This window comes from Gobius niger (genome assembly GCF_951799975.1).
Source record: "Gobius niger genome assembly, chromosome: 20".
NCBI classification, from domain to species: Eukaryota; Metazoa; Chordata; class Actinopteri; order Gobiiformes; family Gobiidae; genus Gobius; species Gobius niger.
In genome coordinates, this window is record NC_136871.1 from 4,231,245 (window position 1) to 4,250,228 (window position 18,984).

At 41.0% G+C, this 18,984-nt stretch overlaps 1 protein-coding gene across 1 annotated transcript in view; it reads left to right on the forward strand.

Moving 5' to 3' along the window:
* Positions 1-18,984, forward strand: part of angpt4 (angiopoietin 4) — a 75,180-nt gene that overhangs the window by 46,915 nt on the left and 9,281 nt on the right. The window contains exons 2-5 of the mRNA XM_079579295.1: positions 13,617-13,772; positions 13,843-13,964; positions 15,991-16,075; positions 17,489-17,636. Of these exons, the coding sequence (XP_079435421.1) occupies positions 13,617-13,772; positions 13,843-13,964; positions 15,991-16,075; positions 17,489-17,636 (511 nt within the window). The remainder of the gene's footprint in view (positions 1-13,616; positions 13,773-13,842; positions 13,965-15,990; positions 16,076-17,488; positions 17,637-18,984) is intronic.

The following is an 18,984-nucleotide window of genomic DNA, read 5'->3' on the forward strand; positions in this document are numbered from 1 at the left end:
ATGAAAAAACAACAAAAACATGACAAAAAACCCAAAAAACAACGACGAAAACACAACGAAAAAGTGACAAAAAAGTGACAAAAAGCCACAAAAAAGTAAGGAAAAAGCAACAAAAAAATGAGACGTTACAGTGTTGCTCTCCAGTCAAGAAGCTTTTAGATTTGGGTAAAGCCGAACTGGAGAAAATGCTCTCGGTTAAGGCGGGGGGTAAGAGGTAAACATATGTATTTGTGGAAGTGTCACATTTACGCTAATTTGGGCCAGGCTGGCCAGAGTCCAGGGCTGTTTTTCAGTCCCAATCCGCCCCTGCTTGATGTGCAACAATGTGGTTGTTTCTCTCAGTTCTCTTTTAAATCATGCCCCTCAGGCTAACAAATGATAGAACATGTTTTCAGACAACAAAGGGAACATGCCTCCCATATGATCTGGACACCCTGTGAAATGATCTTGTGGGTCTTTCCGTCAGGTTGAGAACCTCTGTAGAAAATCGGTTCAGCTGCAAATTTCTCCTGCTGGTTGTTTGAAGTTTTATATTTCATAACTCAACGTTCTGAGACCCAGGACACGCTGGTGGGACTATGTGTCCGAGCTGGCCTGGTGTCGCCTCGGGGTCAGAACAGCTGGAGGAGGTGTGTGTGGATCGGGAAGTCTGGGCATCTCTGCTGAGACTGCTGCCCCCGAACCCGGCCACGGATAAAGCAAAATAAAATGGATGGAACGTTCTGCTGCCATGATGCTTCATCATCTGCATACCCTCAATGAAGCTTGTACCTGAAAATGCACTTGTGTACTTTGTTTTGTTTTGGCAGTGCGTGTTAATGAACATGCATGTAAACATGTCACGTTGGATGGTATCCATGGGCTAATTTCTAACCTAGTATAGCTTTCAAGGTTCTTTTGGTTAGACACTAGGAAATCCTTACCTTTAAATGTTTCAGCCGCCATCTGGATACTTCTAATGACGGCCTGCAGGTGGCGGCTGGAACAGGTAAAGGTAAAGATTTCAACACCTCTAATCCTAGTGTCTGGAACTGAATATTAAAAGTTATAGTAATACAAGTAGACACAATGAACGTTACTAAGTATATACATGTTAATTTCCAACCATTAACCCTCATTTGCTGTCACAATGCCTATTGTACATGTTTTAGTGGTATGTTTGTCATGTTTGTTCATGTTTTTTTTTTTTACAAAACAATATATGGTGATTTAAAGCAAGGGTCCGCACAGCAGTAAGAGCTCCCATTTTGTTTATTAGTTTCTTACACCATTAAGGGTGTAATTCTTTTTAGCCACATAACAATATATGACCAGGAAAGTTCCGCATTTTGGCTTTAATGGGACTATACGGAGTTTAAAAATGTTGAATTTGTGTATTTTCCTCCCTCTACATGTGTCCGAAGTGCCGTCATGCACGAGTTTAATATAGAAGCTGCAGTTACGCATAAGGCCTGAGATGGCAGTAGTGAGTATAAAATCACAAACTTGCATTGAGCCTCAGACACTAATCCCAGTGTTCAAAAGGACACATAGAGTTATTTCCATACACATCACTGGTCTTTTCTCTAGTTTGACATTCCCGAAAGTAGTTAAACAAAATCCTAAAGAATGCATGTCGGTCTGTTATGTAAGTGAAAAAGGTGTTAATATAATACACTAGTACATCATCCGCACTCATTCATTCAGCCGAAGCCCATCTGCTCCTAATTGTGCTCACATTTGTCATGGTGGTTTGCCGGGCTCTGGTGCTGACCTTACAGACAGTGACACAAATGAACACGGACATGGAGCAATCACTCTCGTATAGAAAATAAACACAGAGCTGTGAACCTCTCCGTCTGCGGGGGTCAGTGAGTGGACGTGTTTGGGTTAGTGACACTGAAAATGCGTCCGTCGCGAAACGAAAAGTGAAGATGAAACGGATTTAGAACAGAAGTTTGGCTCTTCGTTTGTCTGAGAAGGCAGATCCTCCAGCAATATGAGGGAAGATGAGGAGCCTCAGGGCAGAACCTGGAGGGATGGGGAGAACATGTGCTCCACAGAAAAAGGCCACACAAACCCAGGACTATATATGAGGGCTTAAAGGTCACAAGGTTGTTCCTGCTCAGTTTGTGTCGTGCCCTCATATGAAAATGACTCATGGATAATAAGTTTCTACTCTTTCCCACTCTTACATGTCTACAAAATTAACTCTGGCACAGCAAAAACAAATAAGCAAATGATTTGGTTCAAAATGATTGCTCAGTTACGTAATCTCAGAAACAACCTCCAGGAAATGAACAGACATTAGTTGTGGCAAAAAATAGATTTGACCAGTTTTGATGCAAGCACAGTAAATAAATATGTTTTTTCAATTTATGTAATTTGTTTGTAAAATCCCCTCCTGGAAGCATCACCTTAGCGTCTCCCATGGCAAACAGGTCCTACATGACGGGTCAGACAAAGAGCGGTTCAGAAGCCCCTTGTGAGAGACCAACAGGCCCAGGGGTGGACTGGGACTGAAAAACAGCCCTGGACTCTGACCAGCCTGGCCCAAATTAGCGTAAATGTGCACTTACCACCCGCCTTAACGGAGCGCATTTTCTCCAGTTCGGCTTTACCCAAATCTGAAAGCTTCTCGGCTGGAGAGCAACAATTTAACGCCTCATTTGAAAGCTGAGACCTACAAAGTGATTGTAACTTTTTGTCAAGTCGCCGCATTTTTTGTCATAGTTTTGTTGTTTCTTCATTACTTTTTGTGGCTTTTTGTTGAATTTTTGTCTTTTTTTTGTTGATTTTTTTGTTGATTTTTTTGTTGAATTTTTGTCACTTTTTGTTGAATTTTTGTCATTTTTTGTTGAATTTTTGTCACATTTTATTTGAGTTTTTGTCAAATTTTTGTCAAATTTTTTTCATTTTTTGTTGAATTTTTGTAACTTTTTTTGATGCTTTTCCGGCACATTTTAGCTTTGTTTTCATCTTCTTTTTTGTCGCTATTTTGATGCTTTTCTTTTTAGCTTTTAGATTTGGGTAAAGCTCGGTTAAGGCGGGACTGGTGGCCCTAGAGCCAGTGGCCCTTCTGCCTTCTGCTTATTAATTGTGTCAACTGCTGGCACGGTAATTGCTTTTTGAATTATTTCAAGTTATTATTTTCCGGACATGTGTGGAAAGTCCCACCTGCCTCATAGTGAGTCTGTTTTTTTTACCATGATTCCCAAGGGTTGTCTCTATAGTGTAAAGTTTCTGAAAACACCTGTCTGTACATCCTGTTATGGAAAAAAAATGATGACTGACAAATCAATTTGAAAAAGTAGAAAAATGTAAATACACCTAACAGATCTGATATACAGTAGGTGGCGGTGGTCTCGGATTTCTGGATATGAGAACCAAACCTATGGAGGAGCTATGACTAAAGAACTGGAAAACTTCTCTAAAACCATGATAATCTGTTCGAACAAACAAAGTCCTATCGCTTCCTGATATCTGCCTTTCTCAAACAGAGTCAGAGGGAAAAAGTTGAATGTTTCTATTTGACTTGACCCCATCACGTTTCTATAGGTCCCTCAAAGCCTTCAGAGCAGAAACAGCATCAGCGTGTCATAGACCTAAAACAGCAAATCAAATCAAAACTGTGTCAAAACAGAAAGCATTCTACATGCAGCAATATCATTATTCACAAATGTTTGCCATTACAATATCCTTTATGGGTCAACAATTTTGTTAAATAAGAATAAATGGGTTGAAACAAAGGTAAAACAAAGGCTTGTTCCAACATAAACTGATTCCTTTCAATCATTTTTCCACAAAATTTGACACTTTCAGGTCATAGTATATGTGCTTTAATTTGAGTTGAGTGTAAAGCTGCTTTACTTCATTCATTCAGTATTTTGGTTTGTGGAGAAAAAGACATTCTGTAGACTTTATTCTCTTCTATATTCTGCATTCATGCCTTTTTGCAAGACACCACAAACTTTTTCAACACCTTTTACAAACCGATTGGAAAGGCAGCAGTGGACATTAACATTCACATTTTGCCCTGACCCTCACTTCACCACAAGTTCACTCAGTTTAATAGTTTTCCTCCCGCTGGTCACTTTAATGTGGCATACTTTGAATAGTTCCTGTGTCCCATTCTCTGCTAATCCATGAATCTGCGTGACCCCCGGTCGGCTCTTTGGGGGATCTGAAAAGTTGCTACACTCTTAATTCAGAGATTTATGAGGAAATGATGCCTTAAATGAATCCTCCTTTGGGAAACCAGGAGCAGAGCAGGTGTTTCTCCTCCAGCAACAGCTTGTTCTTGAACCGAAAGTTTGTTTGTCGTAGAGACTTGGTGTGAATGGCGGATGAAGTTGTATTAGAAGTGTGACTATATGTATAATAAAAATAACTCTGAACTCTTTTTAGTGATGCTGTATGTTTTTTTATGAGAGAGCAGCATTTAAAACGTGGTTAAACACAGAAATGTCAAATCAGCGGTTGTTTTTTATGCATTGATGCCAATTTGGGACAACGTGGACCGACCGACCTGCAGAGCCTGTTCTTTCGGAGGGTGGATCAGAGGTTTTTGCTGGAGGCTGTTGACTTGTTCTGATGGTCCAGCTCCGCTTGATTTCCAGCCAAAACATCTGCTGCTTCAGAGGCTCGCTGCACTAATACAACAGGCATTAGAGAAGCAAACAGAGTCTCATGTGATGTCATGTGAACAGCCATACACACTTTTTGCACATGGTTTCAAGGTTCATTCTGTTTACACACACGAAACTGGTGAGAGTCAACGTCTTGTAAGCGCCTTAGAAAAGGCCTACATACCTTGCAGACACCGACAAGTGCCAATGTTTCCCATGTTCTCACTAATCCCATATCCAGATCCTCAAACCTTAACACAGACCACGTTCCCCGCGGCCTCCTCCACCGACGGAACCCAACCCCAATTCTAACCGTTGCCCTGACCTTAAGAATGAAGGGAAAACTGTGATGTCACACGAGTTAGGAAGCTGACAGCAAGAGGTTCTGCGGTTCACCATTTCTCCCGGGGATATTTCAAATCATCTTGGCCATCTTGACTTGCAAAAACAAACCTTGACATGATCGCCTCTGGATAAGCGGTACTGCGAAGTGGGTTATCAAGTTGATGAGGTGACCCTGGACATCTTTGTGGTCTATGTGGCAGCGAGTCTATGCTAAGCAGCAATCGTCACTGCTTCCCTCATTGTCATTTCCAACCAGACACATCGATGTACTAAACCCTTATTTCTGATTGGCCAAACAGCTGTTTTCTTACTTCAAATATACTCAACCTGATGCAAAGCAGGATAGGCACTCGGGGGCAAACTACCATAGAGAGCTTCCCCGATAAGTGATCCAGCTTTGTAACTATTAAAGGAATAGGCCACCGTTTTTCCAGACTGAGATATGTTCTTAACTAAGCTTTGACGAGTTCTTTAGGAGTAATTTGGCATCCGCACAGTAAAGTGAAGATTACTGCGCGGATTTTGAACTACTCCTGGTATTATTACGCCTTACAATATAGTTCCCCCTTTTTTCCCGCTTAGAAAATCCACATTGTTTAATTTTGTGTAATTATACTTTGTAGTGGAACACTTCATGTAACCATATTTAAATAGGGAAAACGTATCTTGACCTGTTTTGGAGCTATAGTGGAGAGAGGGAGAGGCTAAATGCTAACGCCGTCTGCGCTGCGTTTACGTGACTGAAGGCACGGGGAAGATCAGACAGGTCCTAAAGAACTCGTCAAAGCTAAGGTAAGAACATATCTCAGTATGTAAAAACGGTGGCCTATTCCTTTAAGCTCGTACCACCCGCCTTAACCCAACGCATTTTCTCCAGTTCAGCATTACCCAAAACTAAAAGGTTCTTGGAGAGCTTATACACGCCTTTCAGTCATGTGACCTTTGTTGTTATGGCGGCCCTTTTGAATGCCGAAGTAGAATTATGCAGTACTACAACATGTAACAAAATGAAAGACAACTGATTGACAGCAGCATTTTAATGTACTCATACTCATTGCTCAAGATGACAGTTAAAATGCTCAAGACGTTAGCATGCTACCGGTTAGCATTTAGCTTCAGCAGCTCGGCTTTGACCTCTCCAAGAGAAAGCCCTGAACCACACTCCAAACATCTAGCCTTGGATACAATATGTGACAGAGGTCTGTTACTGCGTTTTCATCCTCATTTTCTTCTTGTTTTTAGTGCTTTGACACTTTATTCAAGAAGCTTTAGATTTGCTCTTGAGATTTTCAATGGGATCTTTACCTCCAGCACTGGTAGGAGGGTGGGGCTGTTCAGCTCCATAGGGATCAGGTTCAAAGAGACTGAACAAGAGCCAAATAAACGATCTACTGTTTATAAGGGTGACTGTGACGTAAACCTGTATAAAAACCTTTCATACATTCGACCGGCGCTGCTTGTCTTTTCACATGTTTTAATGATAAGTCTGAAACTGCTTCAGGCTCATTCGCTCTTGACTGTTTATCCCGGCGCTAATGACTCCTGAGTGTTACATGGGCGCGCTGTAGGAGTTACCCAGCTCCTCCATTAAAGTCCCCTCCACTTCCTGATTGTCACCGACCATAAACAAACACTGGCCTCCTTCCTCTCCGCCGTCCCAGCCCGAGCTGTCCCATCGCATCACGGCGCACTCCACTCACCCACGGTGCACTTGTTACCCCAGATCTGTTTCGCGGACGGTGGTGTTTGGCTGCGTGTCACTGCTGTTATGTGCATGCCCCCCACCTTTACCCCCTCCACTCTCCTGTCCCATGCTGCTGGAGTCACAGAAAGAACCAAAGCAACATGTGTTTTGAGTTAATGTCCCCTCGGTGGGCGGGGCGACGGGCGTATGACCTCGGTTCAACCCATTTTAAACAGTGCTGGACTCATGTCAAACTTGTAGTGTTATCATTTTAATTAGGTAGGATTTGAATTGAAAGCTTATACATTTGTGCAGTGTTGTTCTCTCATCAAAAACACACATGGGGTTGTGTTTCACCACTCCTGCATTTTTTAATATGTTTGGATCTTCTCCAGTGGCGACCGCTCCCAAAAGATTCCTCCTGAAGTCGTACATGTCCACTTCTCGATCTCTTGCTAAGCTTAATCCTCTCAACGCGAAGTAAAAACACTCGCAATAGCTTCAATACAGCCACACTGACTTTTGTTTTTTTCTGAATATTGCATTTTCTAACCAAAAATGTTAAAGATAGTGATAAAGATGTGTTTGAGATTGTTGCCGAACTGCAAAAAAAAAGCATAATACCTCCGTCTTTAATAGAACAGTCAAGTGGATTGCCTCTGTGTTTCCCTCATTAAAACTTGCAGAGCTAATCCTAGGTACTCCAAAATCCTGACTCACAATCTCAAGTATGGTCTACTCTACACCAGTGGTTCCTAACCTTTTTTGTCTTGCCTGGCCCCCTTGGACCCTTCAGTGGTTGTCAATGTACCCCCTACCTCAAGAGTGTTGCAGTTTGTTAAGAAAGCAATCACTATCTGTAAGTAGAAAGACAATGTTGTATTCAAAATAAACCTGAAATTCTTCCAAAAATATATGACTATATTACTGCAAAACATAGTTATTTCTTTCAAAACGTGCAGTTACACCTTTTTAAATCTGAAATAGTTCAAAGTACCTGCTGCTAAGTCCTCGAGTCCCTGGGGTCCCCGTTCCCCTGGTTGGGAAAAACTGCTCTACACTATTGCCCAATGTCATGGTTTATCTAGAACAGGTGCACCATGTTTCGAGTTAAAGTACATGTGACACAATAGACACAATGTTTGCTAAAACATAGTTAACACAATTATATTTTAGATTTGGCTAAAGATTGTACCCAGCTTCCTATAGTTTGGCTTTTTTCGTGAGGTTTGTAGTTTCACTTCCTTATTGGAGCTGTTGAACTTGCAACTGATGTTATCCTTCTGAATAAGTCATATTTTCAAAAGCATTAAAACCTGTCATATGCACATTAAGTGTTTCTTCCGAAAATGCTAGTGGCTTTGCTAACCCTCAACTAGCTAACTATTAACTCACTATCAACTAGCTAACCATCAACTGGCTAACTATTATCTAGTTAACAACAAGCCAACTATCAACTAGCTAACCATAAATTAGCTAACTATTAACTAACCATCAACTAGCTAACCATCATCTAGCTAACCATCATCTAGCTAACCATCAATTAGCTAACTATTAACTAACTATCAACTGGCTAACTATCAACTAGCAAACCATCAACTAGCTAACTATTAACTAGTTAACAACAAGCCAATTATCAACTAGCTAACCATCAACTAGCTAACTATTAACTAACCATCAACTAGCTAACTATCAACCAGCTAAAAATCAACTAGCATACCATAAACTAGCTAACTATTAACTACTATCAACTAGCTAACCATCAATTAGCTAGCTGTTAACTATCTAGCCATCAACTAGCTATCAACTAGCTAACTATCAACTATCTAACCATCAACTAGCTATCAACTAGCTAACTATCAATTAGCTAGCTATAAACTAGCTAACTATTAATTATCCAACCAGCTCCTAACTAACTACCAACTAGGTGACTGTAAACTAGCTAACTATTAACTATCAACTTACTGACTAACTAGTAAATGACCCTGCAACTCCCATTCCCACAAGATAAAGAAACGTATTGAACTAAAGTTAATTTCAATACTTTTATTTACCATTGAAATAAAGTGATTCGTAAATATTGTCACTACAGCTCAGCAGAATTCTGTGGGAAAGTTTTATGTCTATTTTGACCTTTGATCAGTTTAAGGCTTGACTTTGGCCAACTTCTGATTGGATTTGAAACGCTCGGTCGGATTACGGTCATGAATTTGAATCTTTTGGCCAACAATAAGCGAATAAAACATTGGATTAAGTTGGTTTGATGTTGTATCAGTTGTCACCCTCCTTCCTTCACAATAAACTCATTTAACAAATCTCCGAGGCTGCTTATTTTCAATGTAAACCTGACCAAACGTATGCTCAGGAAAAGGATGGCTTTGTTTTGGTTTGTGATCAGTGGAAGTCACCTGATCTCTGCTTGAACTCAGATCCAGGTGGAGATAAGGACGTTTCTCTCCAACGTTTATTTAAAGATATTGCAGAAACCTGAAACTCCCAAATCTAATCTTAACTTACTATGTCTGTATGAAAGTGATCTTTATTTTTATACACATTATGTCTGCCATGAGCTAAGTAGAGTTAAAGGAAAATCTACTTGTGTAAAGCATTTCACGATCATTGTACTTCAATAGAGCATCAAAGTACTTTTACTGCTTCTGTTCAGCTTGCTCCAAGTGTTATACAGTTGTGGATCATTGTGCTGAAGGTGTAGGCATTTAGTTTAGTTTTAGGCTTGGTCAAGTTCTGGTTCAGACCTTGTTTAGTCTTGTAGTTCACCACTTGGACTTCACTAGCTGCTCTGAGCTGGGGTTACTGCAGTTTGTCAGGTCTAGATTCAGTGACGTGTGCTCAAAGTACCGTAAATGCTCTAATATAGGCCGGGGCCTTTATTTACTCAAGGGCATCTAGGACCAGGCCTTTATTGGAACCAGGCCACAATTAGAGACAGGCCTTTATTTCTATTTGAGCAAAACGGACGACCAGGAAAATGAAGAAAAACGAGATTTGTGTCCATTTGCACCTAAAATATTAGGTTCATTTATTAATGAACATTTCAAACCCTCTCCCAGCGGCTGGAACATTGACGCCTTTTATTTTGTCGGGACAACAGGAAGTGTTTCATTGCTGTTAGTGGAACTTTGACATCAATGTCACTGCAGGTTTCTGTTTCGTTTTTACTGCGGACCGGATTATTTGTTGTTATCTTGTGTAAAAGGCGAGTTTAGACGGAGCGTTTGTGTTTGTGATCGATCATGAGACTGACCCGAGAGAAGACGAGACGCTCGCGCGTCTGATTAGTTATTTTGAGGCGTGGGACTGACCTGCACACGGAGCAGCTGGACGTGCTTTGAAGACGCAATGGTGACTTTATTAAAACCCTGGAGGGTCACACAACATTTGTTGCTTATCCTGTTTCCAAATATCGTCACAGGAGGTTTGAAAAGTGGCTAAATCTGTGTCAAAGTTACGCTCGGATCAGCTCCTCCGCAGCGTCCTCCTCGGCCCGGGTACCCGCTTGTTTACTTCCTGCACGTGAGTTTTCATTTACACAAGCATGAGACAAATTCCTTACATGGGGAATATTTCTACCGCTATAGTTTCTAATAAAAGCCCTGGCCTGTTTTAGAGACCGGCTTTAATTTGCCTCCGCCAGCCGCGCACCCGGCCACTGTTAGAGACCCGGCCTCTGTTTGAGACCCGGCCGCTAAGGGAATACAGGCCAGTATTAGAGAATTTACGGTATTCACTGACGACCAGGACATTCCGAAGGTTATTCCATCGATGGATTTCTTCTTTGCTGATGGCATATTCTGAGATGACAATGCCAGAATATGCCATCAGAAAAGAAGAAATCCATTATTTCTCTGGAAATACTCAGACTAACAGGTGGAGATGTACAATTGAGTGCACACTCACTCAATTATTACGAAAGTGAGGTTATATTTTCTTTTGCCATATTGTTGTTTTCTCTTCAAACTCCAAACAGTGAAAAGCGGAAAGGCTGTTGATTTGAAGCATCCCAGGTCCATCCATTCATTTTCTTCCACTTTTCCGTTTCCGGGTCGTGGGGGCAGCAGTTGGAGCTGCCCATGTCACATTGCACCAGCCCCTTATGGCTCCTCCTGCAGGTGGTGGGTCCACAGAAGGAAGCATCTCAGGTGATATTTGTAACTAGAGGAAGTGAGATCAAAGCGGTTCCATGCTCTAAATCCAATGTGCAGAATTATTATTTTCCCTCACACAAAAAGGGAAGAAAAAACATCTGAAAATCTCTGAAAAGTCACAAATTGTTAAAAGCTTGTCAGAGGGATGCACCCATCTTGGATGATGTGTATAGTAGTAGCTCGTAAACTCCGGTCAATTATAATTTCCCTCCATGTGCATCTCGGTCTGATCTCAGTGGCCACGTTACATCGATAGAATTTCAACCTACCATTCAGCGAGCGGGGGAGGCGGGTGTTGTAGGTGACGTCAAGCAATTGCTGGTTGTAGTTTGGCAACGGCGGCGGATACAAAAGTAATGGAAGCTCTTCAATCCGTTCTGGCTCGGCTCCCAAATATCCAGAAATTAAAATTTGAAGCCTTGGAAAGCGCAAGGAATGCTCCCAAACGTTATGATAGAGTTATGATAGTTGCTCCACTCACCCGGGCGCATTACATACGTCACGACCAAACGCTAGCGAAAATCAGATCCAATGGTTTCAAATGAGTTCTCCCCTCCCACCTGATAACGGAGCTCAATTGTGAAGATCCAGACCCTTGTACGAAACGCAATGAATACGAGGGTATGGTGAAACCAGGCTAGTATAGTAGTAGTTAGTTATTAAAAATGAATCCGATCTGAAAGTACAATATGTAAAAAACATCCTTTTGGTTTTGCTCACCAAAGACCGATGCAGAACAAACCGTTTTCAAAGTTTAAAACTCCTACGTGACTGCCCCGTCCCTTCGACAGCTCTATTTTTTTCTCAAGGTGATCGTTGGTTTGACTCCCGTGCGGACGTTGTCCCTCCGGGCCGTACTGTTTGTTGGTGCAGGGATATATCGGGCCGGTCCGTGGCACTGATATCGTGGGTACGGGGGCTCTGAAGGGACAAAAGGACGCTGGGATTATTTATGTGTCCGAGGTTAGGGCTGCGAGGTGGCAGTGTGGGTTGGCACCAGTGTGTATGTTCCCAGAGATACAGCCCGTTTTATGTAAGACGTGAATTAGGGACAGAATGGCTGTGGTCAGGCTGCAGATGGTGATGCGAAGTATTCTGGTGCTCAGTATTGGATAAGTGGTGCTACAAAGCAGTGTCCGGTATCAGTCGGTTTAGTCCACACGAAGTCAAGCTGAGGACCAAACGCAAAGATATTTTATCAATCCTGTGTATCGTCCATACGAGCCCGGCGTTTTGGGGGTCTGTAAACGAACATTTTCTAAACTAGGTCCCAGAGTGGAAAGATCTCAAAATGCTGTTTACGGGCGGCACGGTAGCGCAGTGGTTAGTGCTCTCGCTTCACAGCTAGAAGTTCCGGGTTCGATTCCCACCTGGACAGGCCTTTCTGTGTGGAGTTTGCATGTTCTCCCCGTGTCTGTGTAGGTTTCCTCCGGGTACTCCGGTTTCCCCTACCACTAAAAACATGCACAGTAGGCCAGGATGAATCGTGTGTGAGTGAAGGTGGTGGTCAGAGGGTCCGTTGGCGCAGACGTGTGTAATTGCGAAAGCGCCTCTGACAGTCTCCCCCAGGGGAAACTGAAGCTACAAACGTAGCTTTCCACCACCGAGTGTGGAGTGAATGTACAATTGTCTCATGTAAAGCGCTTTGTGACAATATGTCTGTGAAAGGCGCTATATAAATAAAGATCTTCTTCTTCTTCTTCTTCTTCTTCTTCTTCTTTACGATACGACGTCTCTGCAACTTTTACTAAAGCGATGATATCACAGCTGCAGAGTGGTGTCTGTAATCCATAATCTACTGACCTTAGAATGACTTTTCCTCATGGATCTATGATGGTTTTACTCCGCTCCTCTTTGCTCCACTGCAGTCCACAAGCCACAGGTGACAAGTAGAAAAACACGAGTCAGTCTGTGTTTTTGGACTGACAGTAAAAGTCACTCACAGGTTTTTCTGCTTTAGTCCCGTTACGTCTGAAGAATAAACTCGCCTCCTCATCTCTTCTGTAGATCGTAAATCACTTACTTTTCACTGTTTACATTCCACAAAAGTTTACTGCGCATGTGCCCTCTACATGTTGTTCTATTATGTGTTAGCGTCACAGCGCCTCACACAGGCCTGGAAGATGAATCACGCCGTTTCAACAGACCTGAGTCGACCCATGTGGACGAACACATTTATTAAGCTGGTTTCATGCTTACAAAGAGAGTTTCTGAAAATATGAGCGTTTTGTCTTCATGTTGATATTGCCTTAGTAAACCCTGGGTTTCCCTGCAGATGTGTGAGCACGTTCATGTGGAACCCGAGGAATCAGCGCCAAGCGGCCAATCACAGCAGAGACACAGACTCAGTTCATCAAAACAATCCAAATGAATTAAAAGTTGTTTTAAGCCATTCTTTTCATCTTTATTAAGTTTTTATTAGTTGGTATAAATAACATTTTACTTTCTTTAATTTAGTTTTTGTTCATTTTTAGTCAGCACATATTAATATATGTTGCTAAAAGTTCTAACAAAACATTTTAGTTGACAAAATGAAAAGTGGCACAAAGTTCAGGGTCTATTCTGTCAGCACTGATTAACAGAGGTCAAATTATTTTCTCATGATAGTGTTTAAAAGTGGTAAAGTGGGTATTCAAAAGCACTGGTGTGATGTTGCCCAGTTTAAAAGACTTTTCGATAAAACCTTATTAGCGGGTTTGAAGACCTAATCTTGAACAAGTATGACTTAAAAAATGTTTGGTTTTCAAGACTATTATCCGCTCCTTGGGTTGCCAGATCTTATGGCTAAAACTAGTTTGTTTTTGTCCCCCCTAGTTAGAAAACTTCATACAGAGGAGTCTGAGGCCGGACATTTCCAACGTTCAGTCTAACGCCGTTCACAACCAGACGGCGGCCATGTTGGAGATCGGAACAAACCTCCTCACGCGCACGGCCGAGCAGAGCAGGAAGCTCAACGTGGTCGAAGCAAAGGTAACAGTAACGCAAAACTCAGAATTTCTATCTTCGACGTATTCTGAATTTTCTTGAATTTAATTTCCAGGTTTTGAACCACACATCTCGAATAGAAATCCAACTGCTGGAGAACTCATTATCCACAAACAAGCTGGAAAAGGAGCTATTGCTGCAGACCACAGAGATCAGCCAGCTCAGAGACAAGAACAGGTACAACGCTCTGGAGAAACTCATCCCTTTGAACAACTGACACATTAGAAATGATGAAAGTCAGGCTATTGGACCACAACTGACTACACTTTTAACTTTTTGTATTAGTTATATGCATTGTTACAATAGCAAACTGTTCAGTAAAGAAAATCTGCTTTTTTTTAGCTTGCATTCGTGGCCCTCTTTGTTGACGTAACAGTGGTCAGAAGAAGTCTATTTTTAGAGCGCGCGCTGTTTGTTCAGCTGCAGAGATGGTCATAATGTTTATCTTAGATTCACAAGTTTAAAACATCACGAGGCAAGGTTGGTTATGTGGTTATGTAATACTAACTATAATACTATGCTAATATACTAAGAAATTGCATTATTAGAAAAAGACAATCCCAGTTACAGCTAGAGATTGGGTGAAAGCTGTTGTAATGTATGTAGGAGGCGACACATTGTGTTGCACCACAGATAGCAGGTTTATACAGTTTGGAATATCCATTCTTACTAAAGGCCATACAAAATATAACACAGATAAAACTTCCCACAGGCATCAACAAGAAGCACTGGCAGAAGAATCACCTAAACAACAGACCAAAAACAACACTCACAGTCACTTGATTACTTAGCCCAACTTGACAGATTTGGGCAGTTCACAAATCTGAAATTTGACTTCTCTGACACTGTCGACAGAGGAGAGGAGATGATTGTCCTTCTACCAGCAGGTCATAGATCCCAGTTATCGGCTCATTGCACCTACAATTGAATTGATTGAATTGAATGAAAGGTGACTTTATGAAAACTTTCTACCATGGAGCATGTCTATCGAACATATCTGGGTCAAAAGAATGTGAAATAAAATGTGAACAAACATTACTGCAATGGAATTTAAAAGACTTGAGAAAGATTGCCTGCTCCACTGGAGATCTGCTGTGCATTGTTTTCAGATAAAACCATGTTGACAGATCAAAAAGGTTGTTATCAAACTCCACAGTTTCTTGCTGTGAGGCCAGAGCGCTGCCCAAATGGACCTGGGGCAATGGCCTTTGACATCAATTGAAAGGAATTAGACCAGATGTCATTCATGACAAAACATTTCCAAGAAATGATCAACTTTTCCAAAGTATATGCACAGCTCGTGTAATGGAGGGCAGGTTTTGGCTTCAGAGGTTCATGCAAGGTGTTTCTCAGAGATATATTGGTCAAACTACACTGAAATTGTATTTAAATCCTTGTGGTTGAAGAATTCAAAATTAAACTGTGGTGTCGAAGTATATAAGTCTTCCGTAGTCTGACGGTAGCGAGGCTGCCAATCTGCGCTGTCTACCCTTCGATCACCACCAACCACTCACTCCCACATACACACAAATGCAGACTGTAGACTAGGGGGCAGACAGGGGGCTTCTTACCTGGCGCAGTGAGTGCCTGGACAAGCTTTTACTTCCTATAGACCGTAATAGACTGAAAGATTGTCAGTTACTGTGGGTGTGGGGGGCATGGCGGCTGCACACGCTGGTGTTTTGATCACGTTTCTGTGGCGTGCGGTTTGCCCCACGCTCTTGAATACTGGCGCTAATGCAAGACAGTGTTTAACTCACAGTGAGAGAAACATTTTGCAGTTTGTCCTGAGTTAATAACATGCGTGAGGCTGGAGGGCAAAGAGGAAGAGCTCACTGTGGTCAGCACTGTTCATGGCCAACCCCTTTTCTCTAAGCGTCGCCCTCAGGCTACCATTCATCTTGAACAACGCTATTGTTGTGACAGGCAGAAGATATCTGGGATCTATGACCCTTACACTCTAATACACATGTCTTTAGTGGTACACGGGGAGAACATGCAAACTTTTGGGCCACAATTATAGAGATATAGCACTTAGACAAACAGGAAAAATAGATTAGCATTTTCTCATAGCATCAATCTAGTGCGTATTATCAAGGATGCGTCCCGTGTGTTTGTTAAACAGGCACCATCCCGACCAAATGAACGAAAACAACAGAAGTTTTGAGGCTAATGAATCATCTTTTATCTTGTGTGTTTTTAGTCGTCTGGAGAGCAAGGTGGCGCTGTTGGAGTCGCAGCAGAGGGGAGAGCTGGAGGACATGAGGCAGGAGAAGAACAGATTACAGGTAACTCTACAACAGGAGAACACATTTGTGGGAAAGGTTATCATTACACAACCTCAGTCCCTGTGGATTAAGCCACGATTTACTCAACAACTTTCAAACTGAATTTTCAGACTCGTTTTTCTGTCTTTGAAGATTACTGTCAAAGTTACTTCCACATAATTTGAAGACGGTGAGGATTGCAGAGATTTCCAAAACCTCTGCCAGGTTTCGTCTGGTATTTTGGGACAGTCCATTTTCCGTTCACTTTGACCATAGAAGGCAAATGAAGTAAAACCAAACAAAAGGACATTGATCTCATGATTCAGTCAATAAAATGTTTAATAATTTAACCCCTTAACTCCCACCTGAACCGAGCACATTTTCTCCAGTTTGGCTTTACCCCAGTCCAAAAGCTTCTGGAAAAAAGCTGTGAAAAAGCAACAAAACTGAGACGAAAACATTGATGAAAATGTGGCAAAAAATGTCACAAGAAATTGACAAAAAATTGACGAAAAAATGACATAAATGTGACAAAAAAATGACATAATAATTTTTAAAATGTGACAAAAAAATGACCAAAATGTAGCAAAAAATGACAAAAATGTGATAAAAAATGTGACAAAAAATGACAAAAATGTGATAAAAAATTGACAAAATAATTTTAAAAATGTGACAAAAAAATGACAAAAATGTAGCAAAAAAAATGACAAAAATTTGATAAAAAATTTACACAAAAAATGTGACAAAAATGTGACAAAAATATGACAAAATGTGACAAAAATATGACAAAAATGTGATAAAAATTTGACAATTTTTTTTTAAAAATGTGACAAAAAAATGACAAAAATGTAGCAAAAAAATGACAAAAAATGGATAAAAAATTGACGCAAAAAATGTGACAAAAATATGACAAAAATGTGATAAAAAATTGATCAAATAATTTTAAAAATGTGACAAAAAATGACAAAATGTAGCAAAAAAATGACAAAAATTGGATAAAAAATTGACGCAAAGAATGTGACAAAAATTTGATAATAATTTGACAAAAAAATGACAAAAAATGTGATAAGAAATTGAAAACAAAAATGACAAAAATGTGACAAAAAATGACTAAAAAATGACTAAAAAGTTACAAAAATGAGTTGAACACCCAACAAAAAAATGATGGAAAAAAAATCTGATGACGTGAGGAAAAAGATCCTCTCGGTTCAGGCGGGAGTTAAGAGGTTAATTGACAAAAGCCTTTCCCCCAAATATACTGAAAAACAAAAACATTTATCCCACTGTACAAAAACAAAAAGGTACAGGATTGTTTAGTGTGTTTTGAAAAGGGCAGATACAGTTGTATTATCACATTGTTGCAAGTAATAAAAAGTGAATTATCAAAAGGGAAATAGAAATATCTGTAATGTGATAGCGATTTGTTTGTGCCAGTCTGTGGTGCGGACACAGATGGCGGCGATCGAGGCTTTGGAGAGGCAGCTGAGACACGCCAGCAGCAACAACACGGCTCTGCAGAGACAACAGGAGCAGCTGAGGGAGTCGGTGCACACGCTCATCAACATGGTCACCAGCACAGCGGGTAACACGACCTTTCAGCACCATGCGACTGTTACTCAATAGTAGGGCTGCATTTTAGGAGAAGAAACTTGATTACTGCTCAGTCTTAGCAGTAGTAGCTTGTTTACCATAATAAATCATTTCTGTCGTCTCTCTGGGGGTAATACAAGTGTTGATGGGATGATTGGAGGGTCTTTCATCTCCCCCTGGTGTCTCTGGCCAGAAAACCACAATTGCAACTTCGCTGCCACCGGGTCTGAGGCTCAATACACACTAATGGCATCACAAAGAGGAAGCTAACAGGCTAACGGGCAAAGCTAACTGTGGGCTAGCGTCACTTAAACACTGTCAATGATTTACAGCCACGTTTGAGTGAAAAAAAAGTATCTCCATTGTGTGATTGGATGTACAATATCCTTCTCTCCCTTTGTCTTTTCTGTCAGCGTAGTATTTACTCTCATTGACAAATAATGAGTAAAAAAACGCAATATGTTACAACACCTACAGTGGCGCTTATGGCCTCTGGGGGCATGAGTGACCTAGTTCTGCTTTAACATATAAAGTTCACCTGGAAACAAAATAAATACCTAATCTTCACAATAACATGTTTGCAATCATTGATTCAATGTTTCTCCATAGATTTATTTGACAAATTGTAATTTCAAGGGCCGTTTTTTCAATCAAATCAATCAATCAATCAAATGTTATTTATAGAGCTGTTTACAACACTCAAGGCGACCAAAGTGCTTTACAATAAAACCACATAAAATCCATTAAAAACATTCATACAACCAAACAATAAAACAGAGAAAATGTACTAAAGTGTCGCCGTGCTACTTAGTGTTAAAAGCCAGTCTGAATAAATGCGTCTTGAGGCTGGATTTAAAAGGGCCAAAGTCAGTGATGGTGCATATCAGGGGGCGGCTTATTCCAGAGTCTGGGTCCAGCTGCTGAAAAGGACCGATCACCCCAGTGCTTGGACTTGCTGCTCACGAACAGTTAAAAGGTCAGACAAGTACGAAGGGGCAAGACCATTGAGGGCTTTAAAAACAAAAAGAAGGATTTTAGAATAAACTAAAAGAAACTGGAAGCCAATGCAACGAAAAAAGGACTGGGCTGATGTGCTGACGTCTGGGTGTGTTTGTTGAAAAACGAGCTGCAACATTATGCACCAATTGAAGACGATTAAGACAGGACTGGGAAACTCCACAATAATCAGTTCATGAACTGATAGAAGCGTGGATGGTTTTCTCCAGGTCTGAGCGGTTTAAAAAAGGCTTTACTTCAGTTAAAACACGCAGCTGATAAAAACTTCACCTGCAAATTCAAAATGCATTTTTTTTTTATCACATTGGTGCGACAAGTCGCTC